The sequence below is a fragment of the Ranitomeya variabilis genome, chromosome 8, assembly GCF_051348905.1.
Source record: "Ranitomeya variabilis isolate aRanVar5 chromosome 8, aRanVar5.hap1, whole genome shotgun sequence".
In the NCBI taxonomy this organism is placed as follows: domain Eukaryota; kingdom Metazoa; phylum Chordata; class Amphibia; order Anura; family Dendrobatidae; genus Ranitomeya; species Ranitomeya variabilis.
The window spans coordinates 161,300,388-161,320,242 of NC_135239.1; the positions used below are offsets into that span (position 1 = coordinate 161,300,388).

Below are 19,855 nucleotides of genomic sequence, written 5' to 3' on the forward strand. Positions count from 1 at the left end.
CCGGAGCGGCGCAGTATTCTCCTGGCAGTTGCTGGAGCTGCAGTGCCCGACATTGAGTGTGCCATACACATAGATAGTCACACTGCCGGTCTGTCTGCCATTGTTGCTCTCCCATTCTTCCCTGTCCAGTCTGAAATGCACCGTGTGTCTACATTATGCGACACATGTTTTTGCTTGTTGCAGGACTTTATAACTATCTCCATAAGGAACTCTGTAGCATATTTATTACAGAAATATGTTTTAGTCCTCCTGTACTGATCATTCACTTACTCTCAATTGATTAGTCAAATCTATCCTCCGTAAAGACAGGTTTTTATTTACAGAGCTATAAGAGGTATAAAAAAACAAACAGAAAATGGATCGATATAGAAAATTTAAAATTCACGTTTTATTCCATTGAATTAAAACAAAATAGGATATCCATAGTGCAAAGTTAAAATCATGTTCACTCTGATGTGTTTCTGGCCGAAGTATATATTTTTTATGATTTTTTTGCCTACTTACTCATATTTAAATTTTCCATTCCGTCACCTTAGGAGTAACATTTAAATAGCGTTTCCTGTGGTATCCTGATGTATTCTATAACAAGGACTTAGGCCAAAAACGCATCAGAGTGAACATGATTTTTACTTTGCACTATGGATATCTTATTTTTTTTAATGGAATGAAGTGAAAATTTGAATTTAATATTCTTTATGCCGATCCAATTTTTCTTGTTTTTTTTTTTTTTTTTTGCACAATTTACTGGTCGTCAGGGGTTGATGGACTGATGCAGTCATTTATAACAGCAACCAATTTGTTCATCCGTCTGCATCCAATTTGTATCGCTGTCATTTTAATCTGGGGAGTGATAAATGGGTAAATTGTATTTTACATTGACAGGAATGTTCCTGATTTTGAGTTGTAGTCAGGTATAAAACTAATCGGTCATAAGCAAATCTCCAATATTAGTCAACTGCTACAGATTATGTTGATACTTTAGAAACGTTTTTATTATTTTGGTGTACACCAAAAATTACATTATTTATTGTTCAAAATAGGCAATATATATTGACTCCAAGTCACTGACGGTATACCCCGGCCATCCCAGCGTTGGGCCGCTGAGTTTCCATGTCCTGATAACGTATTGATCCATAAAAATTAATTACACATGAGCTCTAGCAAATTTTTTTATGGAGGCAAAAAGCCATAAAAAGCATACAAGTGACCCAGTTTGTCTACAGAGCATCATTGTTGATTTTATTTATACAAAGATATTTACAAGTTTATATGCCAAATATATTGGATTATCAGAAAAGAGACCAAAATATAAAACAAAGAAAACCACCCCTTTTATCTAAACCAGATTTCCTGTCTGATTGTCAGTACCAGCAAATGTTGTGCATACTGTCGTCTTCTTTAAGAATTCAACTCGTTGCGAAGAGCAGAAGAGAAGAAGAGCAATTTTAATGCACTCTTAGTTGGCCGTCTCCCAGGCTTCACTCCTCACCCAATTCTGGAATGAGTTAATGGGCATGTAGAGTAAATTCAGACTGAACCTGTCCTTCCCTTAGGTCATGGCCTGTTCAATGCGTCATCAGGGATGAGTCTTGGAGGCATGGCATTAAACTGGCATCGGGAGGCTGAGCTTCTTGCCACGAAGAACTGTTTAGTGAGACAGAAACATTATTCATATTTATATATTTGTGTATATATATACACACCGTATATATAAAATATATTTATAATATATAATTTTATGTAAATTAATTATATTTGTATCTGCCGACATAAATAAATTGGAAACAGATAGTTTCTATACTTTGATTTGATATAGTTTGCTATCATTTCGGCTTCATTCAGCCATCTGTTTTTTTTTCTTGTATGTGAAAAAAAAATGGGCCAATGTGCTAGACCAAATTTTGATTTCAAATTGTCATTTTATTTTCCACCATCAAAAAATTGACGAGCTTTTCCTATCTATTGCAATGTTAAAAATGAACAGCACACGGATATTCAGACTTGTATGGTTTATTTTTGATCTGCAACTCGCATCAAAAATGGTTTGCAAAAACACCGACCCATAGATTATTAGGGTATGTGCCCACGATCAGAAGCTGCTGCAGGTTTGACTCTGGGTATTTCTGCAATGTCAAGCCCACAGCGTCCAGATGTTACAGAATAATGGATGGAATTTCTAGAAATCCATGTCCACTATGCGTCCACAGATACCCGCGATTCACCCGTGGAGACGGACATGTGGTGCATCTTTCCAGACCGCAGTATGTCAATTTCTTTTGTAGAGAAATGTATTGGATGCGGTGAATCTGCATGGTTCAGTGAACAAATGCGGATTTACCTGCGTTCAATACACAGCAGCGCTATGGTCGCAGAGAACATACGCTGAGTCCAAAGCGCTGCTAGTTCCGGATCGAGGGCACCCGGCCTCATAGGTACATGTTCTATCCATCAAAATCACAGAACATATACATGAAAAACGGGCGCCTGATTGAGGTCTCGTTTGATAGTTTGTTCCCCCAATTTAGGATTCTTACCCTTAGTGATGTAGAGGTAGAAAAAGTCAAAGTAGAAGATGGTCTGCACCACTCCTGACACCACGGCTATCTGGTCATAGAACTTCTCTGTGTGGTAGCGCCAGATCCAGTTGGCCAAGTAGAGCACACGATATAAGCCCAAACAGAAGAGGTAGTGGGTGGTGATGGATTCTGCTTCTCCCGTCTTACTGATCATAAAGAGCTGGGGCAGAATTGCCACAGATTCCAGGTAAATCGAAAAAGTCCAAAGTATCTAAAAGAAACAATATAAATATACTGTAACAAAAGATTGTGTCAGCAAATGCTTCTTGGAGACTACTCAAACGTCACATTTCCTCAGTGTAAGGTCTGATTTACTCTAAATTGATGTCTCCTTAGTAGAAAAAATTAGAATAAAATATGATGAAAAAGTTGAATTTCCTCGCTCTGTGTCCATGTAATAGAGGGGGGAACTGAAAAGACAAAGATCCCAGTGTGTTAATGTCATTCCTCCCTGAGCGTGACAGCTGCATAAAGCTACATGAAGCCGTCCTGCTCGGGTCGGGCTGTTTACATGCACCCCTACCGCTGCTGCAGAGGGTGGGTACTTCTTCGATCTATGCGCTCGCTGTCACATTTAAGGGGTTTTTTGAGCAGTTACACATGTAATCCCCCTCCCCTCTGCATCTAATTCAGCCATTTGTTCACTTGGATGCTTGCTGGCATCTAGATTATATGGTTGCATGATGCCCATTGGGTGGTATTTCTACAAAATGGCAAGTGTCTACTTTAAAGGGATAATCCGGGACTATTTTGCTGTTTCCTTATGGGCCTAAGAACTTACAGGCAGGTAGTTGCTAACTATCTGAATGCTATGCCCTACGCTGATTTCTGGCAGCTCAGAAAGGTCACAGACGGCTCCTGCCAGTGATTCAGAGCAGCTCTTCCTCTTCTGGGCTGCTCTGCTGATGGGGCGTGACAGATGATGTCATACTGATGGACAGCTGGCTACCTGCAGCATATCTGCAGGGAGCCCACTGTCAATCAACATGACGTCGACATTGACAGAGTAGCCCGGAAGAGGAAGAGCTGCTCTATTGTCGTGAAGCAGCAGAATCGCCGTCAGGAGCCGTGTGTGATTGCAATGAGCCAGCGCTGGGCAGAACAGGCTTGTAGTTAGCAACGACCTGCTTTTCATGTCTTAGGCCTATGAGAAAAAAATAAAATAGTCCCGGATAACCCTTTAAAGGTAATCTGTCATCCGGTTTTTACCACCAAATCTGAGAGCAGCATAAAGTACAGTCAGAGACCCTGATTCCAGCGATGCATCTTACTGGTGTGCACACATGCAGTGTGCACACATGCAGTGTACACACATGCAGTGTACACACATGCAGTGTACACAGGAAGCAGCCAATCAGTGATGTGCGCGGGGTTATACAGAGCTCAGCAGTCAGCGCTCTGCTAGATCTCCAGCAGAAAAAACGGTGATTTTATCAAAATGACAGCAAGCAGCCCACTAAGTGACACATCACTGGAATCGGGGTCTCTGCACCTACAATATGCTACTCTCAGATGGAGCAAAAATCTGGTAACAAATTCCCTTTAAGAGAAAAGGATCAGAGGTTTTCGTTTATTGAGTAAAACATTGATGTTTTATCTTTGCAAATAAATTTAAATATTCAACAAAGGAAGTCTGACCCTGCTAATCATCACAACTAGGGGGCAGTGAAGGTCACTGGAGGGCCATGGACCCTTTATTGTTTACCCATGCACAGTGGCTTGCTCTCTGTAAGTTCGGCTATGCTTAGTATTACAATGCAGCCCCATTAAAATCACTGGTGCTAAGCTGCAACCCCAGACACAGAGGCACATAAGGAGAAGACTAATGACTTCACAGTGACAGCGCTGCAGCCAATCGGTGAACTCTGTGGCTTATGCTGTCTACATCAGCAGAGTGATTGGCTGCAGCGCTGTCATCCTTAAGTAGATCTACTTTTTTACATTTCTTCTTTATAATTCTATAGCACAGACAGCCTGCATTCAGTGCCATACTGGTGATACAATTTTTTTCAGCTGTTTGTATGGAATACTAATGATTTGTTTCATGCACTTAAGAATTAAAAACAGACAATTTGTGTCAGATATGATATTCGACTATTGGAGACAGCGCTCCTGCATTCTAGAATTTCGTCTCTTACCTCCAATGGTGTAAATTCATAGTTTTCTAAGAAGGAAAGCCCAATAACGGGCACCAAGAGGAATTCCAGTCGGAAGGTATCATTCTCACCGTCATACGTCTTTCGAAACCTTATGTAGATCAGATAAATTGTGATATATGCACAAAGCAAGAACACGATCTATGGAAAAATGAGATAATATGTGGTGTTACAGGCCGCGGTGGGCTTATAGGAGTTCTCCACTGCTTAGATACTGGTGGCTCAGTCAGCAGCATCAAATTGGTGGGGTCTCATATCTGGCACCCCCTGGTGGTGGCTGGATGTAAATACTACACATTATTCGGGCTTCATGTCATTTTTACACCTGGCTTTCTTTTTTCTCTCGTCCTCAGAGAAAAACTGATCCCACTCTGATTAAGAGTCTGATTAGCATAATTGGACCGTTTTAATCAGATGGTGACAAAAACGGTTGTGTGCACCTACCTTTTTACTGCCATCATCTGTACTCTAAATGAACTCCTGGGTAACCTGCCGCTCCGAGACTGCTGGGTGGGAATCTCGGCACTGAGCAGTAGACAACAGGACTCAAAATACCTCCGTTCTTAAGAACAGAGAAGATTTTTAATAAGAGGTAAATTGAAAAGTTGCTTGTTTTTACAAGTGCTCTGCAATTTTACCCATGAGATAATCCCTTTAATCCAATATGATAATTAGGTCCGTGGTGGACTCTGAGGTTTAGCTGTAATGTGCACCGTTCCTCCCATCGGCTTTGCATGCCTTGCTGGCTTCTCTCCCTCTGTCTTGATTGACAGCTCTTGTTCCACAGGAAATTTCACTGCAGACAGCACTTGATCATTTCAAAAAAGGCAGAAGGAGACTCATCAGAAATTAGGGTGTTCTTGAATGTCCCCATTAACTCATAAAGACCTTGGATGAAATAAGAGAAGAGCAGTAGCGTAGCTACCGGGGGGCAGAGGGGGCGGTCGCCTAGGGCCCCGGTGCTCAGAGGGGGCCCACCCAGAGCTACACTACTGTAACTGCGCGCCGATACAGTTACCTTCTGCGGCAGGGCAGGGAGAATCGATCTCCCTGCTCTGCCGCCCGCTATGGGGCCCCCGAGCAGGCCGGTGCCAGTAGTGGGCCCCCCGCCTGTCACTGCACTGATGAGGGAAGGAGCGCTGCGCTCCTCCCATCATTCCCCTGTCAGCGTCTGGTGTCACCGACGCTGACGGCGCAATTACGTCACCACCCGGCGCCCGCTGTCAGAAGATGAGCGGGAGGTCGGAGCACCGCTGGAACAAGGAGGAAGAGAGGCGAGTATTTGTTGTTTTTTCTTATGGGGGCTGCCTTGTACTTCAGGATCTGCCTATAGGCTGGCTGCCTTATACTTCACGATCTGCCTATAGGGGGGCTGCCTTATACTTCAGGATCTGCCTAAAGGGGTGCTGCCTTATACTTCAGGATCTGCCTATAGGGGAGCTGCCTTTTACTTCAGGATCTGCCTATAGGGGGGCTGCCTTATACTTCAGGATCTGCCTATAGGGGGGCTGCTTTATACTACAGGATCTGCCTATAGTGGTGCTGCCTTATACTTCAGGATCTGCCTATAGGGGGGTTGCCTTATACTTCAGAATCTGCCTATGGGGGGTACGGCCTTTTACTTCAGGATCTGCCTATAGGGGTGCTGCCTTATACTTCAGGATCTGCCTATGGGGGGCTGCCTTATACTTCAGGATGTGCCTATAGGGGGGCTGCCTTATACTTCAGGATCTGCCTATGGGGGGCTGCCTTATACTTCAGGATGTGCCTATATGGGTGCTGACTTATACTTTAGAATCTGCCTGTAGGGGTACTGCCTTTTACTACAGGGTCTGCCTATGGGGTTCTGTCATACTACAGGGTCTGCCTATGGGGTGCTGCCTTTTACTAGAGTCTGCCTATGGTGGGTTGCCTTATACTACAGGGTCTGCCTATATGGGTGCTGCCTTATACTTTAGAATCTGCCTATGGGGTGCTGGCTTATACTACAGTGTCTACCTATGGGGTGCTGTCTTATACTACAGAGTCTGCCTATGGGGATGCCATCTAGTCCTATAGAGTCTGCCTGTGGGTGCTGCCTTGTGCTATAGAGTAGGCCTATGGGGAGTACATTATACTATATGGAGTCCTATGGGGAGTGCATTATACTATATGAAGTCCTATGGGGAGTGCATTATACTATATGGAGTCCTATGGGGAGTGCATTATACTATATGGAGTCCTATGGGGAGTGCATTATACTATGTGGAGGCTTATGGGAAGTGCATTATACTATATGGAGACCTATGGGGAGTGCATTATACTATACTGAGGACTATCTGGCGCATTATACTATATGGAGGCCATCATACAGTGTTGGAGCCATCAAACAGTTTGGGGGCTACTAAGGTGTCAGTATACTGTGTGGATGGTACTATACAGTGAGGGAGCATTATACTGTATAGGGGAGCTGTACAGGGGGGCAGACTCGGGACATTATTAAGTGTAAAGTGGGCACTTATTGTTATAGGGGATCTCAGGTTACTGTGACTATCAAAGGGGCACACAGGGCATTATTTTCTAGGGCACTTGCACCCGGCATTACTATATTATAGAGGGGTGCTTTAGAATTTAGAGGGCACAGAGAACCACACAGCAGGTGCAGTAATAGGGACACATACGGCAGCAGCGGCTCAGCATTGGGGTATCAGCAGGATGAGGAGTTTGTGCAGGTTGGGAATAGATGGTGATGGGGCTGGAATATGAGAAGTGAAATGTGTCTGTTATATTCTCTGCAGCCGAGTCCTGGCTGGAAGAAGTTGTGTCGGTCTGGGCCAGATGGAAAAGACGGGAAAAGTGAATGACTCCATCAGAATGGACGTCAGCGGTAAGACATTATCTGTAACTGTGCTGTGATCTCTTATATGTTCTGTAGGACTGGTATTTACCACTGACCATATGACGGTAATATCCATCGTTATATAGAGATTACCTTCAGTTATAACGCGGTCATCTGCTGAGGTTCTCCTCCACCATTAGGGCGCGTCACCGAATTGTAATGAAGGCTACCTGGTTAGGGGCCCACTCAGAAGCTTCGCCCCCCCCCCCCCCCGAAACCGAAACCCTAGCTACGCCTCTGGGGAAGAGGCATTTGCATACTCAAGTCCCTCACAGGTGAGATATTTTTGCCACATACAACTCCAATGAAGAGGAAAAATCCAGCGTAGAAGCAGGTAAGTAAAATGTCCAATTTTAATGAAATAAATCACATCCATAAGAACATGGTAAGTGGGGTTCTGGTCACAGTGGATACAACCGACGTGTTTCAGCTCCGATGAGCCTTATTCATGGTTGTCTAGAGTGTGAACAAGCACACTGTGCTAAACCATGAATAAGGCTCATCAGAGCTGAAACGCGTCAGTTGTATCCACTGTGACCATGTTTTTATGGATGTGATGGGATTTTCCTCTTCGTTTGCCTCAGCCGGATCCCAGGCTTTTCCATGCACTTCCCAGCAGGATTGTGGCTGTATCAACGGTGAGCTGACTCTTTTTTTTCCCTTTCTCCACTTGTTTCCAATAAAATTAATATTTATTGTAGGAAAAATTGGTAACTTTGCAGGGTGCAAACCTCTTCTTACCTTCATCACTGTGTTATAGGCAGATATGAATGTCGTCAGCAAATCCAAGTAGCGCGTTGTAAATACCAGAGCGAACAATAGCTGACTTTTCCCTGATATACCTGAAATACAAATAAATATTATGTCTAAACTCTTCTGCCTAAAGAGGTTCTCCCATATTCACCATTTATCATCCATAAATCCAGATTTTGCACATGGACAATGCGGCACTATTCAGGGTCTATAGGACTGTCGGGGATAGCACAGTACAACGATTAGTTATCTCCGCCAGTCCCATAGACTTTGATTTGAGCAGCATCACCCATTTATTATCATGCTCCATTTAAATGGCAGACACCGGACCTCCATTCTTGTGACCGCCAGTCTCCAACTTATACTTGGAAAATTTAAAGGGGTTTTCCACTTTCAGAAAAGTGGATTCCTCACTCTCTAAAATACTAACCAGAGCAGCTGCTCGCCCTCCCGGGTCCAGCTCCTACTCCCCGATGCTGCTCACGTTTTGATTGCACTGGTGACGTACTGGAGCACACATCATTGATGTAGCCAATGGTTGAGCTCAGCAGTTGTGCTGATTGAGCTGCTGACGTGAAGTTACAAGGGTGCACAAAGTGCATGTGTGTGGGTTTTCTGCTGACAAACTCCCTTTAATTGTGGTAGTGCAGCTCAGACCATATACACTTCAATGGGACTGGGGTGCAAAAACAGACACAAACCAAGCGCGGGTGTTGTGTTGATAAGAAAAAACAGCCATGTGTATCTAATCCTGGACAACCCCTTTAAGGCTTACTTTCAATATTTCAGCTTATGTAAAAATAAAAAAAAACATTCAGTCACTTATGGTTCAATGTTTCTAAGAGGGTTGAGTAAGTTATTACCCAGCTTTTTACATCTGGCTTTGAACGTGCATTATGGCTATTTTCACACTAGCGTTCGGCAGGGCTGCGGACGAAAGCCTTCTTCCTCCGTGAAACCCTGCCTCTTCCTTCAGCTCCGCCTACGTCTGCATGCGTCCTTTGTACCCTATCTTTAACATTGGGTACGCGGGCCATACGGATGTATGCAGATGCCTCCGCATGCGTTGTCTTGACGCTGTGCTGACCTGCGTCAAACGCAACATGTTGCATTTTGTTGCGGTCGGCGCAGCTTCAAAACGACGCATGCGGAGCGGAGGTATCCGCATCCATTCGTATGGCCTGCGCACCCAATGTTAAAGATAGGGTACAAAGGACGCATGCAGACATTAGGGTATGCAGGACGCATGCAGACATAGGCGGAGCTGAAGGAAGAGGCGCAGCAGTGGGCGAGGCTTGACACAGGAAGAAGGCTTTCGTCCGCACCCCTGCCAAACGCTTTTACAAAGAACTTCGACTAACAAGCATACAAGTCTGCAATGTAAAATTGTTAAAGGGATTGCCAGAACTAACATATTGATGTCCTGTCCTCGGGATAACGCTTGTCACCTCCACCAATCAGCTCTATTTACTATGGTGGGGGCTACATGTAATCAATCTATTGGTCTGGAACAGCGCAGCTCAGTACATTGTTTAATACTGCAGATCAGATACTATTCAAGTGAATAAAAGGTAAGGTGCAGCACCTGCGAGTGGCCGCGCAGCAATGCACCCCACATTTGGAGGAAAATGGGGAGTGTCTTATAGTCCGGATGTACCTCCTGTGGATGGGGAGGTGGGGGAGCAGCAACAGTGGAGCAGCAGGAGCTGGCAGCTGCAGATAACACCTGTGCCCACTGCTAAAGAGAAATGAACATTCACTGCTCGCCACGCCCATGAGAGTGTAGAGCAGTGAATATTCAGTTCTCATTAATAGCGGACACAATGTTAGCCACAGCTGCCGGCTTCCTGCAGCTGCTTGGCGTTCATGTGTGCCCGCTACTAAAGGGAATAAATATTCACTGCTCTCCACTCCTATAGGCGTGGAGAACAGTGAATATTCATTGATCTTTAATAGCAGACATGCTGTTAGCCGCAGCCGCTGGCTTCCTGCAGCTGCTGAGCTCTGAAGTATGTCTGCTACTTAAGGGAATGAATATTCACTGCACTCTCCACTCTCATGGGCGTGGAGAGCAGTGAATATTCATTCCCTTTAGTAGTGGGCACATGTGATCGCCCGCCGCTGCAGCAAGCCAGCGGCTGAGGTTGGACAAAGTTTTACACAAAATCTCAAAAATGATCTGAATAAAATTGTTGGCAACTTTACAAAATTGTGGGTAAACAACTTTGTTTCAAGCATGTGATGATCGTTCAAACTCACCTGTGGCAAGTAACAGGTGTAGGCAATATGAAAATCACACCTGAAACCATTTAAAAAGGGGAGAAGTTGACTCAATATTTGTATTGTGTGTTTGTGTGTGCTACACTAAGCATGGAGAACTGAAAGAGGAAAAGAGAACTGTCTGAGGACTTGAGAACAAAAATTGTTGAACAATATCAACAACCTCAAGGTTACAAGTTCATCTCCAGTGATCTTGATGTTCATTTGTCCACGGTGCACAACATACCGTATATACTCGAGTATAAGCTGAGATTTTCAGCCCAAAAAATGGGCTGAAAGTGCCCCTCTTGGCTTATACTCGAGTCATGGTCGGCGGGTGAGGGGGAGCAACGACTGTCAAATACTCACCTGCTCTCGGCGCTCCTGACGCGGTCCCTGCATGTCCCACAGTCTTCGGGCACGGCAGCTTCTTCCCCTGTTCAGCGGTCACTGGTACCGCTCATTAAAGTAATGAATATGGACTCCACTCCCATAGGGGTGGAGCCGCATATTCATTACTGTAATGAGCGGTACCATGTGACCGCTCACTACAGGAAGAAGCTGCCGCCCCCGGAGACCGTGGGACATGCAGGGATCGCGTCAGGAGCGCCGGGAGCAGGTGAGTATTTCATATTCACCTTTCCTCGTTCCACTGCCGCCCCGTCTTCCGCGTCCTCTGCAGTGACTGTTCAGGTCAGAGGGCGCGATTACTTTTTAGTGTGCACGCCGCCCTCTGCCTGAACAGTCACTGCGGAGAGACGGGACGCTAAGGAGCAGCGGGCAGCGACGAGAGGTGAGTATGTCATTTTTTTTTTTTTTTTAGTGCAGCAGCAGCTGCAGCATTATATGTGGCACAATGTTATATGGAGCATCTATGGGGCCATAATGAACTGCATGGAGCATTATATGGGGCATCTATGGGGCCATAAAGAACTGCATGGAGCATTATATGGGGTATCTATAGGGCCATAAAGAACTGCATGGAGCATTATATGGAGCGTCTATGGGGCCATAATGAACTGTATGGAGCATTATATGGGGCATCTATGGGGCCATAAAGAACTGCATGGAGCATTATATGGGGCATCTATGGGGCCACAAAGAACTGCATGGAGCATTATATGGAGCATCTATGGGGCCATAAAGAACTGCATGGAGCATTATATGGGGCATCTATGGGGCCATAATTAACTGCATGGAGCATTATATGGGGCTCCTGATTCAATATGGATATTCAAAAACACTTAACCTACTGATGTCTTAATTAATTTTACTTTTATTGGTATCTATTTTTTATTTTTGACATTTCCCGGTATCTGCTGCATTTTCCACCCTAGGCTTATACTTGAGTCAATAAGTTTTCCCAGTTTTTTGTTGCAAAATTAGGGGGGTCGGCTTATACTCGAGTATATACGGTAATCAAGAGGTTTACAACCCATGGCACTGTAGCTCATCTTCCTGGAAGTGGAGAGCAAAGAAAATCTGATGAAAGGTTGCAATGCAGGATAGTTCGGATGGTGGATAAACCGCCCAAATCAAGTTCCAAAGAAATTCAAGCTGTCCTGCAGGCTCAGGATGCATCTGTGTCAGCGCAAACTATCCGTTGGCATTTGAATGAAATAAAATGCTATGACAGGAGACCCATGAGGACCCCACTGCTAACACAGACATAAAAAAGCTAGACTGCAGTTTGCCAAAATGTATGGGAGTAAGCCAAAATCCTTCTGTGAAAGCATCTTGTTTGACACATCATTCTACTGTTTACCGAAAATGAAATGAGGCCTACAAAGAAAAGAACAACGTACCTACAGTCAAAAATGGTGGAAGTCCAAAGATATTTTGGGGTTGTTTTTCTGCCTCTGAGTGCATTGACTGTGTGCAAGGCATCATGAAATCTGAAGATTACCAAAGGATTTAGAGCCTTAATTCAGTGTCCAGTGTCAGAAAACTGGGTTTGCGTCCTAGGTCATGGGTCTTCCAGCAAGATAATTACCCCAAACATACTTCAAGAAGCACCCAGAAATGGATGGAAACACAGCACTGGAGAGTTCTGAAGTGGCCAGCAGTAAGTCTGGATCTAAATCCCATTGAACACCTGTGGAGAGATCTTAAAATTGCTATTGTGGGAAGGCGCCTTCACATATGAGAGACCTGGAGCAATTTGCAAAAGAAGAGTGGTCCAAAATTCGAGTTGAGGTGTAAGAAGCTTGGTGATGGTTATAGGAAGCGATTCATTGAAGTTATTGCAGTTATTTATTACAAAGGGTGTGCATCCAAACATTTAGTTGAGGGAGCCTCAATTTTCTCTGTCTCATTTTGGGGATTTTGTGTGAAATTATGCCTAATATCCTTTTTTTCACTTCTTTCTGTGTTGTTCTAATGTACGCAAAAGAAATAAACGTGTGTAATTGCAATAATTTTCTGGCAGAAATACTTCATTTACTGGAACAATTTCAAGGGTGCCAACACTTTTGGCCATGACTGTAAGCAACTGTAAACTGATATACCGTAGTTACTTGTAGAATAACGTATACTTGTTTGGTGTTACGGACCACGTGTAGGTTGTGGGGGCTTGGCTATCTGACCCGTCACAATACGCCTTCAGCACAGAGATGTTTTAGACAAGATGGGAGCAGAATGCCATTCCCTTTCTGCCATTTTGTACAGCACATGTTGTGTCCTAGAACAGACCAGGACAAAGTGCGGCATCCGGCCCTCTGGCTGTTCCTATTCGACCAGCAGACTGAAACAGCAGAGGGGCTGAAATCAAAGGCCCACAGGCTGCACCGTGCCCTCCCTGCCCAACTGCCCACTGTCACCACTGTCTGCATCTGCGGTGAATGCATTGGTGGAGATGGGCCGCCGGCCCCTTCTTTCACCAATCAGCTGTGCACTGTGGAGAGTCGGTGCATCGGAGACAGGAGCAGAGCACTGGGGGAAAAGGAGAGAGGTGAGTATGTGGGGGTCACTTTTTTTCATGTGTATGGGATTTTTGGCTGAACAAGGGGAGGCTATGGGATTCTCCTGCTGGACATGGGGAGGCTATGTTAGTCAATGCTATATATGGGAGGCTCTGGGGGGCTTGTCATGGACATGGGAAGGCTATGGGGGTCTCCTGCTGGACATGGGGAGGCTATGTTGGTCAATGCTATATATGGGAGGCTCTGGGGGGCTTGTGATGGACATGGGAAGGCTATGGGGGTCTTCTGCTGGACATGGGGAGGCTATGTTGGTCAATGCTATATATGGGAGGCTCTGGGGGGCTTGTGATGGACATGGGAAGGCTATGGGGGTCTCCTGCTGGACATGGGGAGGCTGTGTTGGTCAATGCTATATATGGGAGGCTCTGGGGGGCTTGTCATGGACATGGGAAGGCTATAGGGGTCTCCTGCTGGACATGGGGAGGCTATGTTGGTCAATGCTATATATGAGAGGCACTGTGGGGCTTGTCATGGACATGGGAAGGCTATGGGGGTCTCCTGCTGGACATGGGAAGGCTATGGGGGTCTCCTGCTGGACATAGGAAGGCTATGGGGGTCTCCTGCTGGACATGGGAAGCCTATGGGGGTCTCCTGCTGGACATGGGAAGCCTATGGGGGTCTCCTGCTGGACACAGGGAGGCTATGGTGTTTTACTGCTGTATATGGGAGACTATGTGGGGCTCGTGCTGGACATGGGGATGCTGCATGGGGCTCTTACAGTATATAGAAGGGGCTGTGTGCTGGCTCAAACGATATATAGGGGTATGTCAGCATACTTAATTCTGCTCAATATTAAGTAATACTATTAATATAAAATAATTATAATTAATATGTTAATATTAATATTGAGCAAAATTAATTTCAGCCTATTGGTTTGGTCTCCACAACAGTCATGACCTCTCATGTGGCCCCTCGGGAAAATTAATTGCCCACCCCTAGAAAATACACTTCAGCATTCGGAGCTCATTTTGTGCACTAGTATGTCAGTAGTTTTTACAAGCTAAAAGTTTCAACTTGTCTTCCCTCAAGGAAATGTGAATGTGGTTACATTACAGAACTAGGCCTGTTATGGAGGACCACATCTGCCCGCTGGGGCTATCACACAGGAATGTATTCAGTATAAGAACATAAAAAAAATAGCAATAGCCAAGATACGTTTCTAAATTGTCAAAGTTTTGGGTAACGCTGTGCAGGAGTGCAACAGTCATGTCAGATCAGTCACTACACTAGCTTGAGGTTTCCATATATTACAAACCGAAAAAAAAGTTGTTCTTAGTACAAAGGCAGAGGCAAAAGATGGAAGAAGTACAAAGGAATAATTAAGACTTGTGCATCTCTTCTGCTGGATCTATATCGGATGAAAAACATCAAAAAGTTCCTTCAAACAAACTGATCCTGCAATGAACCACACAGGATATTGTCTACTGTCATCTGGAAAAACCTTGCCCCCTGGCTGCAGCGTGTATTTAAAAAGTGCGACCAGGCCTCTGCTGGAGGGGGTCCCGCTGACGCCGGTTTCACCTGGATGTGCGTTCTTCCACATACATTCAGGTGAAGTGTGTGGCGGCACAGAGACCCGCAGGCTCCCTGCACTACAATACACTCCGCCAGCTAGCAGGCTAGAGGCTGATGTTGGCTTACCAGTGACATGTGGTGCATTGCAGTGACTTTATGCGCTACCCTTGCCGGTACACCGAATTCAGCTGCTGGCTCCTGTGCAGGACACAGAAGAGGACGCCGTGCGGTGTGTGTCGGGGAAGGTAAAAATAACATTTGTTTATTTTTAAAATATGTTGGAAAAGAACGGAAGGGCCCAGGATGGGGGACATTATACCAAAATAGGGACATTATACCAGGATGGGGGACATTATACCAAAATAAAGACATTATACCAGGATGAGGGACATTATACCAAAATAGGGACATTATACCAGGATGGCCAGAGGCCTTACCATTTCAATCCCGTTTTCCCAACGACAGGGAAGGCCGAGCATGTGCACCTCCGCTCCACTCAAGATCAGATTCTGCAAAGCCCAATACTCAGGACCGAAGAGGGTCACTGACTCCCAGCAACCAGAACGTTATTCCCGATCTTAGGGTTCATTCAGACGTCCATGTACATTGGTCTGAGATCGAACCGCAATGCACAGACTGGCTGCGGCTTCCTTGACCCGAGTATGACAGCCTCATAGAAATACATGAACTATCATGCTTGGTTCGGGAGAGCCATGGCCAGTCGGAGCGCTCACGCTCGGTTCGGGAGAGCCACGGCCAGTCCGTGCATTCACACTTTGTTCAGGAGAGCCACAGCCAGTCCATGCATTCACGCTTGGTTCGGGAGAGCCGCTGTGAGTCCATGCATTCACATTTGGTTCGGGAGAGCCACGGCCAGTCCGTGCATTCACGCTTGGTTCGGGAAAGCCACGGCCAGTCCGTGCATTCACGCTTGGATCGGGAGAGCCATGGCCAGTCCATGCATTCACGCTTGGTTCGGGAGAGCCATGGCCAGTCCATGCATTCACGCTTGGTTCGGGAGAGCCATGGCCAGTCCATGCATTCACGCTTGGTTCGGGAGAGCCATGGCCAGTCCATGCGTTCACACTTGGTTCGGAAGAGCCATGGCCAGTCCATGCATTCACGCTTGGTTCGGGAGAGCCATGGCCAGTCCATGCGTTCACACTTGGTTCGGAAGAGCCATGGCCAGTCCGTGCATTCACACTTGGTTCGGGAGAGCCACGGCCAGTCCATGCATTCACACTTGGTTCGGGAGAGCCATGGCCAGTCCATGCATTCACGCTTGGTTCGGGAGAGCCATGGCCAGTCCATGCATTCACACTTGGTTCGGGAGAGCCATGGCCAGTCCATGCATTCACGCTTGGTTCGGGAGAGCCATGGCCAGTCCGTGCATTCACGCTTGGTTCGGGAGAGCCATGGCCAGTCCGTGCATTCACGCTTGGTTCGGGAGAGCCATGGCCAGTCCATGCATTCACGCTTGGTTCGGGAGAGCCATGGCCAGTCCATGCATTCACGCTTGGTTCGGGAGAGCCATGGCCAGTCCATGCGTTCACACTTGGTTCGGAAGAGCCATGGCCAGTCCATGCATTCACGCTTGGTTCGGGAGAGCCATGGCCAGTCCATGCGTTCACACTTGGTTCGGAAGAGCCATGGCCAGTCCGTGCATTCACACTTGGTTCGGGAGAGCCACGGCCAGGCCGTGCATTCACGCTTAGTTCAGGAGAGCCACGGCCAGTCCGTGCATTCACACTTGGTTCGGGAGAGCCATGGCCAGTCTGTGCATTCACACTTGGTTCGGGAGAGCCACGGCCAGTCCGTGCATTCACACTTGGTTCAGGAGAGCCACAGCCAGTCCATGCGTTCACACTTGGTTCGGGAGAGCCATGGCCAGTCCGTGCATTCACGCTTGGTTCGGGAGAGCCATGGCCAGTCCATGCGTTCACACTTGGTTCGGGAGAGCCACGGCCAGTCTGTGCATTCACGCTTGGTTCGGGAGAGCCACGGCCAGTCCGTGCATTCACACTTGGTTCGGGAGAGCCACGGCCAGTTCGTGCATTCACACTTGGTTCGGGAAAGCCACAGCCAGTCCATGCGTTCACACTTGGTTCGGGAAAGCCACGGCCAGTCCGTGCATTCACACTTGGTTCGGGAGAGCCACGGCCAGTCCGTGCATTCACGCTTGGTTCGGGAGAGCCACAGCCAGTCCATGCGTTCACACTTGGTTCGGGAAAGCCACGGCCAGTCCATGCGCTCACACTTGGTTCATGGCCGGTCTGTGCATTGTGGTCCGATCTTGGACCGATTTACATAGACGTCTGAATGCTCGCTTACGGTTAGGGGTTAACTAGCTAATTTGAATATGAATATAATCAGTCGACAATTTAGATTTTTTTATTTATTTAAATAACAGTAGCTCCTCCCATTGTTTCCGTTCTACTGATCCGGGAACGGTTTTTCATTTTCTTCTGTGCCCCTCCGTTCCATAGTTATGCCCCTCCATAATAAAGATGCTAATTTTCTCTTCAACCAACTGGGCTTCTCGGTGGGCGTGGCTGTGTATTGATTGGCCACCACCACAGGAAATAAAGCAGACACCCACAGAGAAGTTCTATGGGATACGCCCAGTTGGCTGACGGGAAAATTTGCATCTTTATTGTCGAGGGCCATAACTTCGGAATGGAAGCGAACAGAAAAAAAAGGGAAAATTGTTCCGGAATCAGTGGAGCAGTGACAATTAGAGGAGGGACTTGGTTTAAATAAAAAAAATCCAGTGTCAGGTCCCCTTTAACACAAGAAGTGAGGGATCGTGTGACAGTGATGGATTCCCGGATGAGTCTGGACAGGAGATCACACAGAAAAACAAAGTTTTTACAAGACTACACATTCCCCATAGAGCAGCCAAACGTCCCCCTGAAAGCCCAGAACTCACCAGCACAGGACTTGGTCTTCCACATTTTCATCAGCAGGATGATCATCGCCAGTAAGTGGCACAAGTCTCCTAAAATCCTGAACACATTCATTGTTCCCAGCAAATTACCAGACTGGTGACCAGTACAACCAGAGGCAGCAAGTTACTGGCCGGCCGGAAACTTGGCGCGGCGCGGGACAAAGCAGTGAGCGGAGCTCGGGGGGCGCAGTGAGCGGAGCTCGGGGGGCGCAGTGAGCGGAGCTCGGGGGGCGCAGTGCAGGGTGCGCGGCGGCCGGAGGTGCCCGGAGATCGGTGCGGCTCCACAGCAGGCGGGTGACGTGGCTGCTGTGTGTGCGGACACCGGGGCACTGCATGCTGTGGGAGGAGGAGGAGATGGGCTGGGAGGCTGCACATCACTCAGGACGGTTTAAAGGGGCTGCAGAGAGAGTACGCCGACCAAAACTGCTCTCCCCTCACACTGTGATATGCCACGTAAGGGCCCGTGTGGCAGCACAAACACGCGAGGAACTCCAGAAACACGTGAAAGTTACCTCAGCACCCTGCAGTGCCAGAGCCCAGACTCCCCAATAGTATAAAATACTTATTCCACGGAGGTGTAATATACGGCCATATTATTCATGAGGGGCACAAGTGTGGAGTGCCCCCCAAACCTCGCCAGTGAGTGTTCTGCTGGTGCACTCCATACTTTGTGACCTGCTACCTAGGTTTGCACTAATAATATGGTCACCATAAAGCGCCGCTCTGGTTCCTACCTGAATATCGCACCTAGCTGATACAGAATTTCACTATTTGTTCCAATTTGACACATTAAATTCTCCCCATTTCGATTTTTATGGTATTCTAGAAACATTTGAGGGTTTGTCAACCAGGGCTGTGTCTTTTAGGCTGCGGTCACATGAGCGTATGTTGTCTCTTCCTAGAGCATTGTATCAGTCATGTAAATGGCACTCTGATCAGCGTATTAATCATGTAAATGGCACTCTGATCAGCGTATCAGTCATGTAAATGGCACTCTGATCAGCGTATCAGTCATGTAAATGGCACTCTGATCAGCGTATCAGTCATGTAAATGGCACTCTGATCAGCGTATCAGTCATGTAAATGGCACTCTGATCAGCTTATCAGTCATGTAAATGGCACTCTGATCAGCGTATTAATCATGTAAATGGCACTCTGATCAGCGTATCAGTCATGTAAATGGCACTCTGATCAGCGTATTAATCATGTAAATGGCACTCTGATCAGCGTATTAATCATGTAAATGGCACTCTGATCAGCGTATTAATCATGTAAATGGCACTCTGATCAGCGTATTAATCATGTAAATGGCACTCTGATCAGCGTATTAATCATGTAAATGGCACTCTGATCAGGACATCAATCATGTAAATGGCACTCTGATCAGCGCATTAATCATGTAAATGGCACTCTGATCAGCGTATTAATCATGTAAATGGCACTCTGATCAGCGTATCAGTCATGTAAATGGCACTCTGATCAGCGTATCAGTCATGTAAATGGCACTCTGATCAGCGTATCAGTCATGTAAATGGCACTCTGATCAGCTTATCAGTCATGTAAATGGCACTCTGATCAGCGTATTAATCATGTAAATGGCACTCTGATCAGCGTATCAGTCATGTAAATGGCACTCTGATCAGCGTATTAATCATGTAAATGGCACTCTGATCAGCGTATTAATCATGTAAATGGCACTCTGATCAGCGTATTAATCATGTAAATGGCACTCTGATCAGCGTATTAATCATGTAAATGGCACTCTGATCAGCGTATTAATCATGTAAATG

The 19,855-nt window shown here is 46.4% G+C and overlaps 1 protein-coding gene across 1 annotated transcript; it reads right to left on the reverse strand.

Annotated features, from left to right (window-relative positions):
* Window positions 1-1,459: 1,459 nt before the first annotated feature.
* Window positions 1,460-18,279, reverse strand: KDELR3 (KDEL endoplasmic reticulum protein retention receptor 3). Its single transcript, XM_077276643.1, has 5 exons — window positions 18,048-18,279; window positions 8,352-8,452; window positions 4,715-4,873; window positions 2,535-2,787; window positions 1,460-1,644 (listed from the first exon to the last, which is right to left on the reverse strand). The coding sequence occupies exons 1-5, from the start codon at window positions 18,136-18,138 to the stop codon at window positions 1,604-1,606; spliced, it is 645 nt and encodes a 214-aa protein (XP_077132758.1). The 5' UTR covers window positions 18,139-18,279; the 3' UTR covers window positions 1,460-1,603.
* Between the last annotated feature and the right edge of the window lie 1,576 nt (window positions 18,280-19,855).